The 22,675-nt window shown below is 43.3% G+C and overlaps 1 protein-coding gene across 1 annotated transcript in view; it reads right to left on the bottom strand.

Moving 5' to 3' along the window:
* Positions 1-15,291, bottom strand: part of CD244 (CD244 molecule) — a 33,273-nt gene extending 17,982 nt beyond the window's left edge. Inside the window, exon 1 of the mRNA XM_024256883.3 lies at positions 14,999-15,291. Within this exon, the coding sequence (XP_024112651.2) occupies positions 14,999-15,059 (61 nt within the window). The 5' untranslated portion in view covers positions 15,060-15,291. The remainder of the gene's footprint in view (positions 1-14,998) is intronic.
* Between the last annotated feature and the right edge of the window lie 7,384 nt (positions 15,292-22,675).

Genomic DNA, 22,675 nt, shown 5'->3' with positions numbered 1-22,675 from the left:
GAGCTAAGTGATAATGAGTATCAAATGTGCAATATAGCTAAGGAAGTGTTTAGAGGGAAATTTATAGCTTTAAATTTGTATATTGGAAAAAAAAGAAAGTTTGCAAGTCAATAATGCAAGATTCAATCTCAAGGAACCAAAAAAAAAGAAATGGTAATTCAAATAATGATGATGATGATGATAACCCAGAGAAAGGAGAAAGAAGAAAGTAAATGTAAGAACTAACCTCAATAAAATAAAAAGCAAATATACAATAGAGAAAATTAGCAAAGCCAAAAGTAAATTCATTAAATAAAAGTGTTAAAATGTATATATCTGGTGCTTTGGAGGTGCCTTCACCACCTAGACTCTCTTGCTATCAACCATAGTCAACCCCACCATGTTCATTAATATAGCAGTTGACCATGAACCCTTGGACCATGTCTCCTTGGAGCTGTTTGCAGATAAAGTTCCAAAGACAGCAGAAAACATTTGTGTTCTGAGCACTAGAGAGAAACGATTTGGTTACAAGAGCTCCTGCTCTCACAGGATTATTGCAGAATTTACACGCCAGGATGTTGACATCACACACCATAATGGCACTGGTGGCAAGTTCATCTATGGGGTGAAATTCAAGTGAGAACTTCATCTTGAAGCATACAGGTCTTGGCATCTTGTCCATGGCAAATGCTGGACCCAACACAAATAGTTCCTAGTTTTTCATCTACATTGCCGAGACTGAATGGATGGATGGCAAGCGTGTGGTATTTGGCAAGTTGAAAGGGGGCATGAATATTGTAGACACCATGGAGCCCTTTGGGTCCAGGAATGGCAAGACCAGCAAAAAGATCACCATTGCTGAGTGTAGACAACTCTAATCTGATGTGAATCAAAAGACCCTCATTCCAGAGAAATTCCTGCCTCAGATTCTAGAGAAAGAAATGCTACACAGAGAGACCAAGAAGAATCTGAACAGACAGGCCTTGCTGGGTTTCTCCACTCAGCCTATTAGTATGGAATCATACCCTTTTTGTCCAGTCACATTTCTACAAGGTTGTCGGTCATGCCTATGAAATGAAGTCTCCATAAAAACCCAAGAGGACTGGGCTTGGAGAGCCTCCAGATAGCTGGAGATTCCTGGCAGGCAGTGTGCCCAGGGAAGGCATGGAAGCTCCGTGTCCCTTCCCCCATACCTTGCCCTATGCCGACTCTTCATCTATATCCTTTGTAATATCTCTTATAATAGACCAGCAAACATAAATGTTTCCCTGGTTTATGTGAGCCACCCCAGCAAATTAATTGAACCCAAGGAGGGGGTTGTGAGAACCCCAAGCGGAAGCTGGTTGGTCCGAAGTTCTGGAGGCCCAGACTTACAACTGGTGTGGTGGAGGGGTGTTGTTGGGGACTGAGCCTCCAGCCTCTGTGGTCTGACACTCTCTCCAGTTAGTGTCTGAACTGAATTGGAGAACACCAGCTGGTGTCCACTGCAGAATCCATTATTCAGTTTGCTGTGAGGAGAAATCCACCTCCCCGCATTTGGTCACAGAAGTCTTCTATGTTGATGATTGTTGTTATTTTGATGTGGGAGCAGAGGAAAAACATGGTTGGAGAGGTTTGTTCAAAACAGCAAACATTCACATTTCTTTTGTTTTGTTTTGTTTTACTTTAAGTTCTGGGATATGTATGCAGAACATGCAGATTTGTTACATAGGTATACATGTGCCATGGTGGTTTGCTGCACCTATCAACCCATCATCTAGGTTTTAAACCCCACATGCATTAGGTATTTGTCCTAATGCTCTCCCTCCCCTTGCGCTCCCCCACTAACAGGCCCTGGTGTGTGATATTCCCGTCCCTGTGCCCATATGTTCTCATTGTTCAACTCCCACTTTGAGTGAGAACACGCGGTGCTTGGTTCTCTGTTCCTGTGTTAGTTTGCTGAGAACGATGGCTTCCAGCTTCATCCATGTCCCTGCAAACTCAGGAACAAAAAAAGGATTCCATAATTACCTCTTTTAATCATCATTGTACTGGAGGTCATGGCTAGTTCAACAAAACAAGGAAAATAGTCAAAGGGAATAAAAATTAGAAATGAATGTGTGAGGTTGGGTGCAGTGGCTCAAGCCTGTAATCCCAGCACTTTGGGAGGCTCACCTGAGGTCAGGAGTTCGAGACCAGCCTGGCCAACACAGCGAAACCCCATCTCTACTAAAAATACAAAAATTAGCCGGGCGGGTGGCAGTCACCTGAAATCCCAGCTACTCAGCTACTCGGGAGGCTGAGGCAGGAGAATCGCTTGAACCCGGGAAGCGGAGGTTGCAGTGAGCCAAGATGGCACCATTGCACTCCAGCCTGGGCAACAAGAGCAAAACTCCATCTCAAAAAAAAGAATGAATATGTGAAACTGTCATTATTCACAAACTATATACCTGTGTATATAGGAAACCGAGAGGAATATATGAAAAATTATTTGAGTGTAGAAGTCAGTTTTGCAAAATTGCTAGATATAAGTTCAATATACAAAAATCATTTTTATTTCTATATATTAGTACAAACAGATAAAAATGAAATTTTGAAAACAATACTATTTACAGCAGCACAAAAAAGATACAACATATAGAAATAATTTCAAGAAGAAATATTTAAGACCTATACACCTATTGCAACAAAAGATTTCTGAGAAAAAATTAAAGAGCTAAATAAACAGGAGACTATACCATGGTTTTTATTGGAAGACTTAATATTGCTAAGATGTCAATTCTTCCTAAATTAATTTATAGATTCAATAGAATTCCAATAAAAATTATTGCAGGTTATTTTTATAGAAATTAACAAGTTGATTCTAAAACTTATATGAAAATGTAAAAGACATAGAATAGCCAAGGCAATCTTGAAGAAGAACAAAGCTAGAAGGTTTTCACTACCTAATATCAAGATGTATTGTAAAACTTCAGAAATTAAGATAGCATTCCAGTATTGCAAGGATTGAAAAGTAGTAGATGGAATATAATAGTCTAGAAATAGACCCTGTGTGTGGGAAAAACACTAACTGTTTTTCCTCTGGTTTCACACCACAACAATCAACACAGAAGACTTCTGTGACCAACATGTGGGGAGTTTCCCACACACCAAGCAAGCAATCAGCTCTTCAGTGGACACTAACTGGATGTCCTCTAATTCAGTTCAATTCTGACACTATCTACCTGTAAATATCTACCAGATGCCAATTGCAAGCTCCAGGCTGTTTTACCTGCGCTTCTGACCAACTAGCTATAAACTGGGTTTCCCGTTATTCCCTCCTTGGGTTCAATTAATTTGCTAGATGGCTCACAGAACTCAGGGAAACACTTACATTTACTGGATTATTATAAAGGTTATTACAAAGGGTACATATGAAGAGATGCATAGGACAAGGTGTAGGGGAAGGGATACAGAGTTTCCATGCCTTCCCAGGGCGTGCCACCCTCCAGGAACCTCCACATGTTTAGCTCCTGAACCTTGTTCTTTGGGTTTTTATGGAGGCCTCAATAAGTGGGAATGATTGACCACTGGCCATCGGTGATCAACTTAACCTTCAATCCCTCTCGTTTTCCTGGAGGTTGGGGACGGGCTCAGAGTCCAATATTCCAACCCTGCCTTGGTCTTTCTGGTGACTGCCCCCTATCCCGAAGCTGCCTACAGGCTGCCAGCCATCAGTCACCTCATTAGCCTACAAAAAGACATCACTTTGGAATTTCTAAAAATTTTAGGAGTTGTATGCCAGGAAAGGAGGTTGAAAACCAAATATATATTTCACAATATCACACGAACCAACATGTATTTTATCTTTTCAATAAATGGTGCTGGGTTAAATTGATATCTATAAGGAAAAAAAACCTTGATATCTCCCTCATATCATATACAAAAATTAATTTAAAATAAATCATACATTTAAATATGAAAGCTAAACCTATAAAGCTTCCAGGAAAAAGCACAAGAGAATATCTTCTACATCTTGAGATAGACAAATGTTTCCTTTTTTATTTTTACATTTTAATCTATTTTTGTGTTTATTTTGAGACCAGATTATGAGACTGGCTAATTTTTGCATTTTTGGTAGAGATAGAGTTTCACCATGTTGCCAAGGCTTGTCTTGAACTCCTGGGCTCAAGTGATCCACCCGCCTTGGCCTCCCAAAGCGCTGAGATTACAGGCATGAGCCACTGCACCCAGCCAACAAATGTTTCTTAACAGGACACACACACACAAAAAAAAATCACTAACCATAAAAGAATATTGATAAATTGGACTTCACTAAAACTTAGAACTCCTGTTTGGTGAAAGACAACATTGAGAGAGTGAAAAAGCAAGCCAAAGACTGGGAGAAAATGTTTGCAATACATATATTTGAAAAAGGGCTCATATCCAAAGTATATAAAGAATTCCATCAATAATAGACTGATGACAATAATAGACTGGAAATCAATAATACACTGATGACAATAACGACAAAAAAAGCAGCAGACTTGGGCAGGCACTTTAGGAAAGAGAATATCCAATAGCCAATAGGCATGCAAAAGAGTGCCCAACATCATTAGTTATCAAAGAATAATGAGATTTCACATTCCCACCAAAATAGCTAACATTTAAAGGTCTGAAGGCTGGGCGAAGCAGCTCAAGCCTGTAATCCCAGCACTTTGGGAGGCCGAGGCGGGTGGATCGCTTGAGGCCAGGAGTTCGAGGCCAGCCTGGCCAACATGGTGAAACCCCATCTCTACCAAAAATGCAAAAATTAGCAGAGCATGGTGGTGGGCGTCTGTATTCCCAGCTTCTTGGGAGGCTGAGGCAGGAGAATTGCTTGAACCCAGGAGGCAGAGGTTGCAGTGAGCCAAGATCAGGCCACTGTACTCCAGCCTGGGTCTCAAAAATAAATATAAATAAATAAATGTGAAAATTCCAAGGGTTGACAGAGATGGGAGCAACTGAGATTCTCATTTATTGCTAGTGAGAGTGTAAATTGGTACCAGCACTTTGGAAAACTATTTTACGGTATCTTCTAAAACTAAACTTACATATACCCTTTGATCCAGAAGAATTTGTACACAAGAAAATCTGGGCCAGGCATGGTGGCTCATGTCTGTAATCCCAGCACTTTGGGAGGTCGAGGCAGGCAGATTACCTGAGGTCAGGAGTTTGAGACCAGCCTGGCCAACATGGTGAAACCCCATCTCAAAAAAAAAAAAAAAAAATTAGCTGGGCATGGCTGTGCACACCTGTAATCCCAGCTACTTGGAAGGCTGAGGCAGGAGAATCACTTAAATCTGAGAGGCGGAGGTTGCAGTGACCCAAGATCATGCCATTGCACTCCAGGCTGGGCAACAAGAGTGAAACTCCATCTCAAAAAAAAAGAAAATATGGTGTTTATATCCACTAAAAATATGTACAAGAGTGTTAATAATGGCTTTAGTCATAATAATTCAAAATGAGAAAAAACCCAAATGTCTATCACGATTAGATGAGCAAATAAATCATGTTATAGTCTTATAAGGAATATTACACAGCAATGAAAAAGAAAAGCTACTTTTCCTGGCAATAATGTGGATGGATCTCACCACAATGATGAGTATTAATGAAGCCAGAGTCCAAAAAGTACATAGTGAATTATTTCATTGATATAAAGTTTAAAATCCAGAAAAACTAATATATGGTGAGGGAGGTTAGAATGTGATTACCCTTGCAGGAGGGGGGTTATCAACTTGAAGGGCCAAAAAGGAATGACTGGGTGCTAGAAATATGTTACATCTTGATGTGGGTAGTTTTGATATGTACTTACACATATAAAAGTTCATCAAGCTGTTGATTTAAATTTTGTGCACACAGCTGTGAGTTGTATCTCGATAAAAAAGCAGAAAAGGAGTAATGACTACCTCTCACTCAACTGTTCTGACCATTAACTAAGATGTACTTTGATAAAAGCAAAGTATGACTTGCCCATTGTGGAAACATTACCATAGCAAGTGAATTTGTAGATTTCCTCACTCATCTCAGCTAAACCCAACTCTTAGCTAAATATCAGAAAAGCCTCGGAGGCAGGGGTTGCAGTGAGCCATGACTGCAACACTGCACCCCAGCCTGGGTGACAGAGCAAGACCCTGCCTTAAAAAAAAAAAAAAAGTGAAAAAGGAAGATAGACCTAAAACAGCCAACTGAAATGCAATATGGAATGTGCTATGGAGGTGTGCCCAGGGTGTGAGGCAAGCATAAAGAAAGCATGTTTTCCTCTGCCCTGCCGAGTTAGGAGTGGCTGCCCAGAGGAGGTGGGTGGGAGTAGCTGCCCAGAGGAGGTGGGTGGGAGCTGCCATTGAAAGAAAAAGCCAAGGCCTGCCTGGTGTATGCAGAAAGGAACAGGGAAGGTGGGTATTATGGACACAGCAGTAGCATGGTTAAGGGAACACAAAACACACGTGTGGCTTATGGGTCTGGTAAAGATGGAGCAGGTTTGGAGAATGGGGTGATGGAACATGAGTTTAATTTTCAGGTGTTTTGTGGTGGTTTTATTTTATTTTTATCTTTTATAAAATTGTGAGAGGTAGCACAAGTATTAAAAGGTACTTAAATATAAATGTACTCTATAATGAATAATAATGTAAACTCCCATATAATCCACCAGTAGATCAGAATGTAGAGCGCTACGTAGAAGAAGGTTGTTCTCTGCTATTATAAAACTGAATAGGAATCACACAGGAAAATGGTTAAGTTATTGTCTAGACTTCTTTGTTTGTTTGTTTGTTTGTTTGTTTTAAGACGGCGTCTCGCTCTGTCACCCAGACTGGAGTGCAGTGGCACGACCTCAGCTCACTGCAATCTCTGCCTCCCAGGTTCAAGTGATTCTCCTGTCTCAGCCTCATGAGTAACTGGGACTACAGGTGCCTGCCACTACCCCCAGCTATTTTTTTTTTTTTTTTTTTGTATTTTTAGTAGAGACAGGGTTTCACCATATTGGCCAGGTTGGTCTTGAACTCCTGACCTCAAGTAATCCACCCGTCTCAGCCTCCCAAAGTTCTGGCGTGAGCCACCACTCCCAGCCATAGACTTCTAAATACTTAAAGAACGAAGTGTGTGATCTACAGTCCTCATGCTATACTGCCTTTGGGGTCTTTTTATAAATTATGCCATTATATTTTATTTTTATGTAATATTATATTAGTTTATACATTTAAGACTGGTTTGTCTGCAAATAAAAAGGAGCTAGAGAGAACACCAGGTGTTGTTTTGATTTGTTGGTTTGATTTTTCAACTGGAAGGAAACTGTACTAAAGGTAGGAAGCCCACAGAAAAGGAGCAGCTGAAGAAAGATGAGGGATGTCTTCATAGACAGCAGGTCCCAGGTGGCTTCTGAAAGAAGCTCTGGTGCCCTGAGCACACAGGGGGGTATTGGTCAAGGACAGGGCAAGAACACTCTTGCCCTCAGCAGAGGCAAATGTGGCCATTTACAGGAGTAGATGAAGTACACTGACACTGGAGAATTGTTGGCAAGGTTGGTGGAATCCCTAACTTGTGCTTCTGTTTTCTTAAAGAAGGAGGTTGTTGGTTTGTGGAGGCTGAGATAGTGGAACAGGGCCTTGAAGAGATGATGAAGGTGTGGAATTCTCCCACCTTTTGGGGAACAGGAGAAGCTGTGGGCCAGAAATGAGGATTCCCAGGACACTGAGAGTCCAGTTGGGGTTGGAGATTACGAATCTGTAATGTTGCTGAATTTCCTCCTGCAGCCCCTAACAGTCCAGTGTGGGAAGGAGGAAGATGGTTGGAATGAGTTTCCATGGACGGCGTGGAAGGGGTGGGTGCCAGGGCAGGGGTGCAGAGCAGATACGGTGAAAAGGCAAGTAGACAAGTCACTATGTCCAGGGTATTGTGACTGATACAAAAAGACCTCAGTTTCTGTCCCAGAGGGGTACACACACCAGATAGGGGAGACGAAATGCTACTGTGAAAACATAACTTCAACACAAGTTCTCACACATTTAGTGAGGCATAGAGGAGGACCCAACAAGTGAAAATTGTTTAGAGGAAAGAGGCCATAGTCCAAGAAGGCCCCCGGGCCCCTGCCACTGCTGTTGCTACTGCTCAGCAGCTTTGGGGGCCACTTTCCGGTGGTTAACAACGGATGAGGTGAACTGGTAACTCTGAAAGGGAGGGCAGAGGGCAGAGGGCAGATGATTAACTCCACTGCAGCCTCAGGAAGAACAGAGGATGGTCAAGGAGACAAGTACCGAGGATGGTGAAGGAGACAATCTGATCCAGCAGTGAGTCCTGCTCAGCCCTGAGCCCATGTGCAGAGCTCTGAGTTAGCTCAGCTTCCTCCAACCTGGACCTGCCAGTCGGAGGAAGGTGTGGGGCCTGAGCACCTGGGAGAAGGAGCACGGGAGGATCTCAGAGCAAGTGGAATTTCCACCAGCCAACAAATAGATGTTAAGGTTTTCTCAGCTAGGGCTTGTGCTACCAGGCTTGCAGTGAAGGCATCAAAAGATGTGCCTGCTGGGGACTGAGTGAACAGAGGCCAGTGAGATTCCAAAAGTACTGGGGCAATCCAGCTCTAGTCAGGGCAAAATCATAAGATAGATAAAGTATCCTACAGGGCCCACATCCCATTTCTTTCTTCCTCTCTATTTAGCTTCATACTGACCATATTAACTCTCCTCCTCAGGCAATGCAACCCCCTTACCTCTGTCAAAACTCACCTAGCCCAAGTCCCACTCTTTGCATCAGTTAACCAAATAATCTCATATGCCATACTCTTTCTCCATGGTAACAAGTGCATCTGCCTTTCCTGTTTCCCATCCAAACCCCATGCATCCCCGGCTTTTCTGAGCTGTTTCCTCTGCTTCAATTGTCTTTCTACTTTGTACCTACCTCTTAAACTCTTAATTATTCTTCAAGGCCAGTTCCCCAGTGTTCCTACCTAGAAGGAATCATCTTCTTAGCTCTTTTTTTATTCTAAATGTATCTTGCCTGTTAATGACACATAGCATTTCCATCTTCCCTTATAGTTGTAATTATACATACCTATTTTCCTCTGTCTGAAAGATTCTTAAGGGTAGAATAGACATCTGTTTTATCTTTGTTTCCCCCACAAAACCTTGCATAGTTCTTGGATCATAATAAGGGCTGGGGAAAGAGTTTATGAATAAGACCTCAAAAGCACAGGCAATAGAAGCAAAATAAACAAATGGTATTATAGCAAACTAAAAAAAAAATCATGTACAGTAAAGGAAACAATTCACAGAGTGAAAAGGCAACCTATAGAATAGGAAAAAAAAATTGCAAACTATGAATCCTACAGGCAACTAATATGAAGAATAGATAAGAAATTCAAACATCACAACAGCAAAATGAACAACCCAAGCAAGGGCTTCATGAATCCGTTTAAATTAATTAATTCAACAATGCATCTCACATAACTCCTAAAAATGACTCTATTGTCAGAATTTCATGCAGGATACCAGAGAAATCACAGAGCTGTAATTCCCTTGCCTTTGGCCTCTTGCCAAGCTCCACATTCCCACAATTTCATTTTCCATCTGCAGACCTTCAGAACCAAAAGCCAGTGGCCCCAAAGCAGCATGGAACTCTCATGCACTATTTGGTTCAATCACTTTGGAAAACAGTTTGACAGCATCTGCTAGAGTTACGTACACATACTCCATGGTTCTGCCCCTAGAGATATACCCAACAGACATGCATGCACAAAAGGCTCATCGCAGCATTATTATCATAGCAAAAACAAAAGTGAAAACAAGCCAAAGGTTCATCAATAATAGAAAAAGTGAATAAACTATGATATAGTCATGCAATAAAATACTATACAACCATGAAAATGATCTGCTACAAATAATAACATACATAAATCTCATAAGATGTTGAGCAAAAGTAGTCAGACACAAGATTGCATACCGTTTGATTCCATATATACGGACAAAACTAATCTGTGATGTTAGAAGTCAGAATTGTGGCTATATTTATGGAATACAGAGGAAGTAATGAATGGGAGAGAACATGTGGTAGACACAAGAGTGTGTTCATTTAACAATAACTCATTGAGATGTACATTTATAATTTTGTGTGCTTTTCTGTATGCTGCACTTCAATAAGAGAGGTTTGTCTGTGAAGACAATGGTCTGGCTGGGCGCAGTGGCCCACATCTGTAATCCCAGTACTTTGGGAGGCCAAGGCAAGAGGATTGCTTGAGCCCAGGAATTCAAGACCAGCCCAGGCAGCATGGCAAAACCCCGTCTCTACACAAAAATTAAAAATAAGCCAAGTGTGGTGATACATGCCTGTAGTCCCAGCTACTAAGGAGGCTGAGGCAGAAGGATTGCTTGAGCCCAGGAGGTCAAGGCTACCGTGAGCTGTGATCACATCACTGCACTCCAGCCTGGGTGATAGAGCAAGACCCAGTCTCACAAAAAAATAAAAATAAATAAATAAAAATTAAAAATTAAAAAAAAAACAAGACATGCCCTGGCTCTCCTTGAAGTGATTTCAGTGGATTTCTTTCTGGATGGTGCTGCAGCCCAGGGTACATTGAATTCCAATCTCTTTTCTGTGTCCAGCCACTTTGCCATTCACCCTTTGTTGGAGGGGAGGTGCAATGAGGAAGAGAAGAGCAATAAACGACTCCAGCCCTTCTACAGCTTGCCTGGATCCCAGCCAAAGCAGTCACAGACACCACTCTCTGAGAAGTGACAGTTTCAACACAATCTACGCAAACAGCTGGCAACCCTTGGAGCTAATCTATAAGGTGTCACCTGCGCCCTTTTATTGTCCAGCAGATCTCAACTCAGGCTCTAAAGCATCTGGGGATTCATAGCCTCCAGCCTGTGTGTCCTTTGGGGTTTCCTCAGAATGGACAACTGAAACCTGAATTTTGGGTCCAAAATGAACTTTAGGGCCCAGGCCTATTCCTTGGGCAATGATTTGAAGATCCCTCCTTCCCAATATGTCTAACCCAAAAAACATCCCAGGCTGCCCATAAGATGCCTGAAAATAATTCACTTATTCACTCAACAAACATGTTTTGAACACCTACTGCATTGGCATTGCACCAGGCACTAATCACAACTGTAGTAACAGTGACTCAGGCAATCTAGTGTAAGCTCTCTGAACAAATGGTCCCTGGACTTACTTGCCACTGAATCCTCAATAGCCCTGGTTCAGAGCTACTCAAAATATATCCAGAGAAAGAATGGGAACAGAGAGGGGGCTGCTATTGTGAAAATAAGTGTCTACCGAGGGTTGACTTGTGCCAGGTACTGCTCTAGATGTTGAAGAGACAACGGTGAGCAAAACAGACAAAAGCCCTGGCCTCAAGGATCTTACAGTCTAGGGGGCTGAAGAGAAGACTGGGAGACAGAAAATGAAAAACGTAAGTAAACAGGATGGAACATAAATGGAGGTGAGGATTATGGAGAAAAATTAAGTGGAGAGAGAACTAAGAGGTTGCAGAATGGCAGGCTGACATTTTCAGTGGGGAAGGCATCACTGAAAAGGAGGTATTTGAGCAAAACTCTGAGGGGTTGAGGGAAGAGGCCATGTAGCCAGCGAAGGAGCAGCATCCCAGGCAGAGAAAACTGTGGATACAAGAGAGAGCAAGCTCCAGGACCAGCAGGCAGCACGGCTGAAATGCTGTGAGCAAGAGGAGAGACAAAGAGGAGCGGGTCTTGGAAGCCAGGTCACGCACCACTGTAAAATGCATGGCTTTTACTCTGCATGAAAGAAGAAGCCTTTGGAAGAATTTTGCAATGCTCAAGAGTTATGTGCACATCTTACATAAATAGTACTCCTGTTAAATTATTCAGTAAACAAAGTGGTTTTTTAAATTTCACTGTCATCATATGACTCCTGATGGTATGAGCTGAGAAAGACACAGTATCACTTTTGTGGTATTCCTGTCAAAAATGCATATAATATCTGCTGTCAATGGGCACAGAAAAAAAAATTTTTAAAGAAAAAATAATTTTAAAAATGCATATGATGGCTAGGCATGATGGCTCACACCTGTAGTCCCAGCACTTTGGGAGACTGAGGCAGGTGGATCACCTGAGCCCAGGAGTTCAAGACCACCCTGGGCAACATGGGGAAACCCTGTATCTACAAAAAAAAAAAAAAAAAAAATTAGCCAGGCATGGTGGCACAGACCTCTAGTTCCAGCTACTAGGGAGGCTGAGGTGGGAGGATGGCTTGAGCCTGCGAGGTCGAGGCTACAGTGAGCTGTGAGCATGCCACTGCACTCCAGTCTGGGTGACAGAACCAGATCCTCTCTTGAAAAATAATAATAGGCCGGGCACAGTGGCTCACACCTGGAATCCCAGCACTTTTGAGAGGCGGAGTTGGGCAGATCACTTGAGGTCAGGAGTTTAAGACCAGCCTGGCCAACATGGTGAAACCCTGTCTCCACTAAAAATTCAAAAATTAGCCAGGCTTGGTGGCATGCATCTGTAGTCCCAGCTACTTGGGAGGCTGAGGCAGGACAATCACTTGAACCCGGGGGGGCGGAAGTTGCAGGGAGCCGAGATTGGACCACTGTACTCCAGCCCGGGCCACAGAGCGAGACTCCATCTCTAAAAAATAATAATAATGATGATATAAAATAAATAAAAATGCATATGATAACCTGAATCATATGAGGGAACATCAGACAAACCCAGATTAAGGAACCCTCTACAAAACAACTGGCTTATCCTCTTCAAGAATGCAATATCAGGAAAGATGAAGAAAGGCTAAAGTATGGTCATAGACTGAACATGAGAAACATAACAACTGAATATAATACATGATCTTGATTGCATCTTGGGTCAGCAAAAAAATAAAATAAAGCATATTCTTGGGACAATTGGTAATATGTGAATATGGACAGCATATTTGATGGTATTAATGTTAAATTTACTAAATTTGGCAATTGTGCTGTAGTAACATGAGAATGTCTTTGTTCATAGGATATAAGTGCTAAAATATTTAGGAGTAAGGGGACATAATGTCACAACTTGTTCTCAAGTGGTTCAGCAAAAATTATTATACATTTATACACACATATACATACAGCTAGAGAAAGAGAAATAAAGTAAATATGATAAAATGTTAACCAGTGAATCTAGATGAAAGAAATTCAAGAATCCTTTGAAATATTCTTGCAGCTTCCCTGGAACTTCGCAATTATTTCAAACTAAAAACTTTAAAAATTAAATAAATAGAGCAGCTTCAGTCAACTTACACCAGGCCAGCCCCACAGACACAGGATGGAGGAGGAAGAAGTTCAGGAAGACCCAAGTCCATCCCTCCCTGTGCCTAACGAGTCACTCACCAGCTTCACCCTGCAAGGGCCAGCATAGCCAAGCCCAGCTATGGCGCTGAAGCCCTGGGAATGGGGGTGGAGGGAGCATCGCCCTCTGTCACGCAGGCTTATGACTTCAGGGTCATAACCTCAGCTTCTCTGTTACTCTCATCCCCACAGCCAGGCACCAGTCCCATCAGTTCTTCTTCAGCTGTCTGAGCTGCTTTCAAGGATCCTTAGACCAGGTTCCAACCTAGCTCTCCTGCCCAGAATCCTGGGCCACTAGGCCCCCCAACCCACCCACAAGAGCCGCAGGCTCCACACCTCCCTCCTTGCTCCCTGTTCCTCATCATGCTCTGCCCTAGGCTGCCTGCATCCTTACAAATGTTGAGTCCAGCTGAGCCTTGACTGTGTCTTCCTAAAGGACACAAGAATGCTCAGGGACTAGGTAACTGAAATGAGTACTTGGGCATGGGACTTTATCACATATGGGGCTTTTACCTGGCCCTGAACCCACACAACACTATGCCTCAGTTTCCCCTCTTTGTGCCCAGAGTGTACCCTCCTCTAACTCCACGCTCTCCACCCTCGTGAAGCCCCTACAGAGTCACTGATCTAAAATGCAGAACCCTGGCTGGGCACGGCAGTTCACACCTGTAATCCCAGCACTTTGGTTGGGGGAGACCAAGGTGGGCAGATCACCTGAGGTCAGGAGTTCAAGACCAGCCTGGCCAACATGGTGAAACCTGGTCTCTACTAAACATACAAAAATTAGCCAAGCACAGCAGTGCACGTCTGTAATTTCAGCTACTCGGGAGGCTGAGGCACGAGAATCGCTTGAACCCGGGAGGCAGAGGTTGCAGTGAGCCGAGATCATGCCACTGCACTCCAGCCTGGGTGACAGAAGGAGACTCTGTCTCAAAAAATAAATAAATAAATAAATAAATAAATATTAAAAATGAAATAAATTAATTAATTAAATTAAATGCAGGATCCAGGTTTCAGAGCATCCTGGACCCCAGAACTGGAGAAAGAGGGGGAGCAGCCCTCAGCTGGGATCCCCAGGAGTAAATGTTAGATGGCTCCGTGCCCGGCTGACAGCTTCAGGTTTGCTGTGGAGCTTCCTCATATTGTCTCCTTCTTCTGCCCCAACCCAACATGTCCCTAATAATTTCCAGGCTCCTGTGGCGTCTGGGTGGCTGAAGAAGCCGGGAAGATGAAGGACCATGACTTCCAGCCTCTTCCTGGCTGCTGGCCTCGCCCTCCCCTCCTCGGGCTCAGCTTTCCTGCCTCAGGGGTCCATCCGCCTGTCTCTGAGCTCCAGAACCACCCACTTCGTTGGGACTGCTTCTCTTCTCTCACGCCACAACTGGAGGATGCAATTTTCTTCATCTTTACAGGCAGCTGGAAGGAGGCTTCTCTCTCCACTACATGGAAGGGTAAATTGAAGCCAGTGGGAAGGAATCTCCTCACCCAAGACTTCCTGGATTGCTGGTGGCAGGGCCAGATGCCCCTCTCACAGACCTCCCAGTGCACTGCCAGCCTGTCCTGTCTGATTTAGACTGTCAGAGCTGTCAGGAACTGCTCGGAGTCAAGTTCCAGATGACTGTGTATGTGGCACAAGCAGAGGCTCTGGCTGTGATCTCCCTGAGGGGCACAGCTCCTAGTCCATCATGTGACTCCCCCACCCCACGCCAGGTAGGACCTCCTTACCTTTGCCCTGATACCCCTTGAGGAACAGGAGGAGTATGAGGGTGACCACTTGCCCCAACATTTCCACAGGACAGAGGGGCCAGGCCAGCCCCTCCACCCCACCAGACGCTCTGCTGTGCACAGGCTCAGCAGTCCCCAGTCAGCAAGAGGACGATGGGGAGCAGAACTGCCTTGCAACCTGTCCAGCCACAGTTTCCTCAATTAGAGGCTGTTAACGCCTGCTGTGAGCTGACAAGGCTGCTGAGAAAGCCCCAGCGCCTGGAGCTGGTCTGACAGTTCCCACGAGCCAAACTGGTGAAGCTTACCTCAAGTGGGAGGGTGCTTGAAGTTCACAGTGACTCACAAAGCCAGTTTCAAAATAGCATCCCTTTCTCTGCTTCAGCCCAAGAAATGTTCCAATTCTCTGAATCCTATGTGGAGAGACCGCCACGGGGGCCAAACAGCCAGTATCCCCGGCTGTTCCATTCCAACAGACATTGTGGAGGTGAAGTAGAGAGGGGCTGGAGAAGGAGTGGGCTGAGAAGTAGGGCCCTGGATAAGCACTAACAGTGTTGAAGGAAAGGTGGAGTAGCTGAGAGAACATAGGAAGAGACCTAAGGGCTGGAGGCACTAGAAAAATCTAACAAGCCTGGGGATTCCATGCAGATTGACACCAAAGTTTAAGCACATGTAAATTAAATTGGTTTCATAAGAATTTGTTTCGCACGGGCCACGGTGGCTGAGGCCTGTAATCCCAACAGTTTGGGAGGCTGAGGCAGGCAGATCACTTGAAGTCAGGAGATCGAGACTAGCCTGGCCAATATGGTGAGTCCCCATCTCCACTAAAAATAGAGAAATTAGCCAGGCTGGGTGGCGTGCACCTGTAATCCAAGCTACTTGGGAGGCTGAGGCAGGAGAATCACTTGAGCCCAGGAGGTGGAGGTTGCAGTAAGCCAAGATCACGCCACTGCACTCCAGCCTAGGTGACAGAGCAACACTCTGTCTCAAAAAAAAAAAAAAAAAAAAAAGAATTTCTTTTGCTCCACATTTCTGATCTGTATGTCTAGATTCCCTCCCTTCCTCTTTTTCTACTTTTCCATAGTAGTCCTCTCTTCCGTCTTTTGCCTTCTCCCAGAAGTGACATGGGCCTATTTTTGCTGCCTTCCCAACCATGCTTGGATGTCACCCTCCAGGAAGGCCAGGCAGCTCTGGATCTGCTCAGGCCCCCATGGAGGGGTGGGGACAGCGGCATCCCCCCTCCCCTGGAACACTGTGCTTCAAGGCCAGGCCCCAGGGTTCATGCCTCTTTCTTTCTTCCTTCTGCTTTCCCCTTAACAAATACTTTCGGTTCCCTTCAAGTCCGCTCTTATTCTCTTTTTCCATCCTTTGGTCCATTTCCAGTCACCCTGTCTGAACTGGGCAGGCAGCAGCAGACCGACAGCTTCAGCTGCCAAAAGAGGCAGCAGCGGGGCTCTGGACACAGCGCTGGATTTAGAGTCAAAGACTTGGACTTCGAGCTCCCATTCAGCAACTTACAACCTATGTGATTCCGGCCTTGTTGCTGTCTGAGCCTGCAGAGTCAACAATACATCCTCCCCTCCTTCACAAGGTAGTTTTCAGGATCAAATTAAAAACGATACTCCAGAATATGCACACAAAAAACACTGGACACAGATGAGGTTTTTGTGGTTTTGTTTTCATTTTTTTAAGCTCTGAATAGCTTTTTCCAGCTGGTCTAATGGTTATCATCTCTTCTCTCCTTTGTCTCCTCCCAAGGGGCAGCCCTCAACCCTGGGGAATTTCTTCAGAGTTGATCTGGCCATGTCCTTAACCTTGAGAAGTGGTGCACAAGACATGATATAACAAAGAAGGGTAAACTTCCTCACATGACAGGTGGAAAACAAGATCCAGCTGTTGGAACCCACTAATGAATGTGAATTAGGAATCAGCCTCTCCAATCCTGACGCCAACACCAGCTCCATCCTTCCCACCAGGCATGTGGATGACCTATCATCCCCTGGAAACTGAACTCGGAGCAGCTGTACCACTTAGTGTGTGTCTGTCTTGTGGTCCCTGACAAACTTTATCACACAATATCTGCTACTTGTAGGCTGATCCGCAGTGGCTCATGCCTATAATCCCAGCACTTTCGGAGGCCGAGGCAGGCGGATCACTTGAGGTCAGGAGTTTGATATCAGCCTGGCCAACATGGTGAAACCTCATCTCTATTAAAAATACAAAAATTAGCTGAGTGTGGTGGCATGTGCCTGTAATCCCAGCTACTCGGGAGGCTGAGGCAGGAGAATCCTTTGAACCCGGGAGGCAGAGGTTGCAGTGAGCCGAGATCGTGCCTCTGCACTCCAGCCTGGGAGACAGAGCAAGACTCTGTCGCAAAAAAAAAAAAAAAAAAAAAAAAAAGGTGCTGGGCACAGTGGCTCACGCCTGTAATCCCAGCACTTTGGAAGGCCAAGGTGGGTGGATTATGTGAGGTTAGGAGTTTGAGACCAGCCTGGCTAACATGGTGAAACCCCGTTTCTACTAAAAATACAAAAAATGAGCCAGGTGTGGTGTTGCACGCCTGTAATCCCAGCTACTCAGGAGGCTGAGACAGGAGAATCATTTGAACCCAGGAGGAGGAGGTTGCAGTGAGCTGAAATCACGCCATTGCATTCCAGCTTGGGCAACAAGAGCAAAAACAAACAAACAACAATAACAAAAAAAAACAACCTGCCATTTGTTCTACACACTGACCTCCCCAGCCCTGAGCTCTTCAACACAAAGTCTATGCTCTCCTTAGCTTAGTGTTTCCAAGCCTCACCCAGTGCCTGGTTCTTCAGAGTTGATTAGTAGATTGTCAAGTGCTGAAGGAATGAATGAATTCCCTAAGGAAGACATTTCTATTTCCCCTGAGATAGACTGGTTAGCTAAGTCACCATGGACCCTGCCCTCGTGGAGTTTTTATCTTGCCCTGCCGAATTTTTGTGCAGAGAGCCCTTCTGTGCAACTCAGCCACTTTAGCACGAGGACCCAAGACCTACAGAATCAATATAAACCAGAGACTCCCTTAGCTACATTTCCCGTACATATTCCCTAGGTCTTTATAAGTCTGGGACAGGGGACTCAGGCAGGGGCATTTAAAGGTTAGCGGACATCTGGGAATCAAAGGTTCATAAACCCCTGCCCAAACTATGCTTTCATCAAGTTTCAGTGAGTCAAGGTCCTTCCAGTAAATCCCAGTTCTGATGCCAACTACAAATTTCATGGGTCCCCAAGACCACCCATTTCTGAGACAAATTGCAAGTTTGAGGTCCCCAAGACCACCTTCAGTTTTGATAATTAACAAGAATGACTCACAAAACTCACTGAAAGCTGTTTTACAAATGTTTTACTCAAGCCTTCACAAAGAACCCAACTGATCTTATAGGTATAGTCAACCAATCTTGCAAGAATTCAATAAATAACTTCTGTAATATTAGAGTTTATTAAAGCAAAAAATACAGATGAAAATGAGCCAAGGGAAGAGGTACCTAAGGCAAGGTCCAGGAGAGTCCCAAACAAAGGAATCAGTCACAGCACTTCCAGTTCTCCTCTCCCAGTGGAGCTGTGCAGACAGGGCCTACTTCTCCCAGAAACTATGTGTGACAATACACACAGAGAGAGTATTGTTAAGCAGGGAAGCTCTTCCAAGTCTTGGTGTCCAGAATTTTTATTGGGGCTTGGACACATAGACATGGCTGACCACCCATGTGGCTGACCATAGTCTCTGGCCCCTCCAGAAATTGAGTTGATGCTATGTGGCCAGAGCTCCCACCATAAATCACATTATTAGCATTGACAATGCTAATAAGGTCCCCAGTAATGAAGATACTCTTATCAAGCAGGACATTTCAAAGCTTAGAGATTACCTCCCAGGAGCCAAGGGCAAAGGTTGAGCCTCTCTTTGGACAAGGTTAATCCTTTACTGCACCACTGGAAAGAAGTTGTTAAAGTTGTCAAAGATGAACCGTTCACAAAGAGCCCAACTGATCTTATAGATATAGTCAACCAATCTTGCAAGAATTCAATAAATAACTTCTGTAACACCAGACACTAAATGAGAACTCATTGCCTTTATTTCTAACCATCTGAATATTGTCTGTGTTCCTGTTTGAATGAAACCATAACGACACTTTTAATAAGCACAACCTCTTTTTCTGTCTCTTTTTCTCAGAAGGGCTAGAAAATCGCTTTACCTTCTATGTACATTTATCTTCTGTGGGCTTTCACTTGTTGGAAGAGAAGTAGCCAGTTATTGTTTATTTATTGGCTGTGATAACTTTCAGGTTCAGGTTAAAGGTAAGAGATGCAATAGTCTCATAAAGAAGATGGAAGATAGAGCCTCTCAAAACAATTTATGGGATATCAGATAACGCAGAGAACCCACATCCACAGGAGCAAGGGCTAAAGAGTGCAATCCATGTCTTAACTCATCTCAGAATTTCAACATAACAAGAAATTTGCCATTCCCAGATTCAGTGTGAGAAACAGCTCTGACGATGCAGAAAACCGTAGGCTATCTCTCTGACACTAGCAATGTGGTGTAGGAAATGGAATCAATCTCTACTTCCCTGTGTTGGAACAAAATGTTTCTACACGAAAAAGGAACAAAAATGTTTTCCCAAGTTGCAAGAGAAATGCACCATAGAATAGCCCCTTATTTAAAGATAATTAAATATATAAATTTGTCTTATACATTTGTATCTTTTATTACATTGTATAAATCAATCTGATTTAGTATGAAATTATATTCTGAGATTTTTATGTTTGACATATTAGTAGAACAAGTGTTTTGCAATTAAAAAAAAAAAAACATAATGACTTCTAAGTGCCCTGCCATCTAGTTTGTGAATTTTATCTAGTTTGTGAATTACAAATACAGAAAATCAAAATTGGGGTTATAATGATAAAGTCATTTGTGCAAGCCAATGTTCTCTTTTAATTTTTTTGTGCTACGTTGACACCTAAAAAGAAATGAATGTGATCAAAGTTTAATGGTGTAATCAGATAAACTTATGATATGGTTTGGCTGTGTCCCCACCAAAATCTCAACTTGAATTGTATCTCCCAGAATTCCCACGTGCTGTGGGAGGGACCCAGGGGGAGGTAATTGAATCATAGGGGAGGGTCTTTCCTGTGCTATTCTCGTGATAGTGAATAAGTCTCACGAGATCTGACAGGTTTATCAGGGTTTCCGCTTTGCTCCTTCCTCATTTTCTCTTGCTGCCACCATGTAAGAAGTACCTTTCACCTCCCACCATGATTGTGAGGCCTCCCCAGCCAGGTGGAACTGTAAGTCCAATTAAACTTCTTTTTCTTCCTAGTCTTGGGTCTGCCTTTATCAGCAGTGTGAAAACAGACCAATACACCTTACAACCAAGTTGTTATTTTAATGGTTTGAATATCCATAATTGACCATGAAGTTGTTTTGACATGACAAAACTTTACTGTGGAATATTTTATTCTACATCACATTGCTGTTTTATTCTATTTCACGTTGCTGTTTATCCCTCATGTAGAATTCTCATGAGTGCTGACAGTTTCCCTGATTCTATGTGTCACTGAATCTACCACACAGATTGCATGGGCCCACACATTCACATATGAGATTATAGAAGATGAAGAACCTAAAACTGGCTTCCTATTCCTCTAAGAGTTCCTCTTCTTCTTCCCCTATCTGTGCCCTAACCGACCTCCCTACATGATTTTCATGTGAAGCTCTCTGGGTTTTTCTGGCATACCCTCTCCTGCTAAGAAGTTGCCTCTGGCCAGGCGCGATGACTCACACCTGTAATCTCAACATTTTGGGGGGCTGAGTTCAAGAATTTAATGGGCAAAAATAAAGAAGTCTGGTAACACCAAGTATTTGAGGGCATATGGATCAATTGGATCAATTATATACAGCTGATGGGAGTGTAAATTGGTACAATTCTGTGGAAATAAATTGGTATTATCTTATAAAGTAAAATATTTATAAACTCTAATGATCCAGCAATATGACATCTAGTTATATACCTACATATAAGAGAAAGTTTAGCACATATATACCTGGAGACACATATGACAATGTGCATAGCAGCATTGTTTTTTATTGGAAAAAAAACTGGAAACAAAACAAATGGCAATGGGAGAGTGGAAAAACAAGATGTGATCTATTCATACAATGTAAATTCAATAGCATTGAAAATGAATGTGGGACAGCACAGGAGAACAGTAGTTACATAATGTCATAGAAAAAAATAAGCACCAGAAGACAATATACAATATGATAGTATTTTTATATAGTTTAAAAACAAAAAATTAAACATATTATTTGGGCATGTGCATGATGTGTGTGCATGATTGTTAAAAAGTAGTTTAAGCAATAGGACCTTAACCACAAATTGAGATAATGGCAACGACTAAGGAAGAAGGGAGGGGTGGAGTGACATAGAGGAACACAGAGGTAGGTGTAGATTATTAATAATATTCTAGTTGTTGGGTTGTGTCATGATAAGCGTCCATTGCATTGTGAAAGAAAGGAAGGTGAGAGAGAGGTGGACGGGGGTAGAAGGAGAGTGAGAGAGGGAGCTGACCTAGCTGCCATGCATCTCTGGCTGCTTGTTACAACCACAAAGAAAGACCACTAATACCACCTCATCATGAAACCTTTCAGGTAATCATTAGTGTTGTTCACTCTGATACAATTCTCCTCTTTTGGGGCAGGGTGGGGACATGGAAGGCTGCACTTCTCTTTGAAGTTAAACAGGACCATGTGTCTTGCTCTGGCCAAGCAATGCAAGCAGAAAGTGTCACTGTCAGGCTGAAGCCTTTAGGAGAAGTAAGACACCAGTCAACACACTCCTTTCTCCAGCTTCAGTAAATACCTAAAACACGTAGCATTGGCTTGGTAATAGGCTTACTGGTGATGAAGAAATTAATATTGAAGGTTGGAAAGATGGCACTCCATGTTATGTAAGAAGTGAAAATGTTAAGAGTATTGCCTGTGGTCACTCAAGAAGTGTGTTATATACCTAGTGCCCTTGAGCTCTAAGGGAAGACATCAGGGAAACAGAATGTAACGTTGTGTGCCAGCTACCTTTGGTAATATATTATAAAAGAGAGGCCCAAAGGAAAATCAGATGGTCTGTTTTGCAAGCAGCAATGAAAGAACTAACTGACTCCGTGTCTTCAACAGGTAAATGGTAAAGAAAGCTTTCATTGATAAATGAACTTCAATAAAGACACACACAAATACATACACGTGGCTGGGTGTGGAGGCTCACCCCTGTAATCCCAGCACTTTGGGAGGCTGAATCAGGTGGATTGCTTGAGTCCAAGAGTTCAAGACAAGCCTGGGCAATGTAGTGAGACCACAACTCTACAAAAAAAAAAAAATTAATTAGCCAGGTATGGTGGCATGCCTGTGGTCTCAGCTACTTGAGAGGCTGAGGTAGGAGGATCTCTTGAGCCAGGGAAGTCAATGCTTCAGTGAGCTGTGCTCATGCCACTGCATGCCAGCCTGGGCAACAGAGTGAGATTCTGTCTCAAAAAAAGAAAAAAATTACACACACAGACACACACACACACACGCACGCGCACACACTATAAAAATCTTTCTCTCCATCCACCTCAGTCAAGAGCAAGTATTAAGTGCATTCATACTCTTGTACAACCATCACC

This window comes from Pongo abelii, chromosome 1 (genome assembly GCF_028885655.2).
Source record: "Pongo abelii isolate AG06213 chromosome 1, NHGRI_mPonAbe1-v2.0_pri, whole genome shotgun sequence".
Lineage (NCBI taxonomy): Eukaryota > Metazoa > Chordata > Mammalia > Primates > Hominidae > Pongo > Pongo abelii.
The sequence above is the reverse complement of the archived record's forward strand: the minus strand, read 5'-3'. Positions and strand labels throughout refer to the sequence as shown.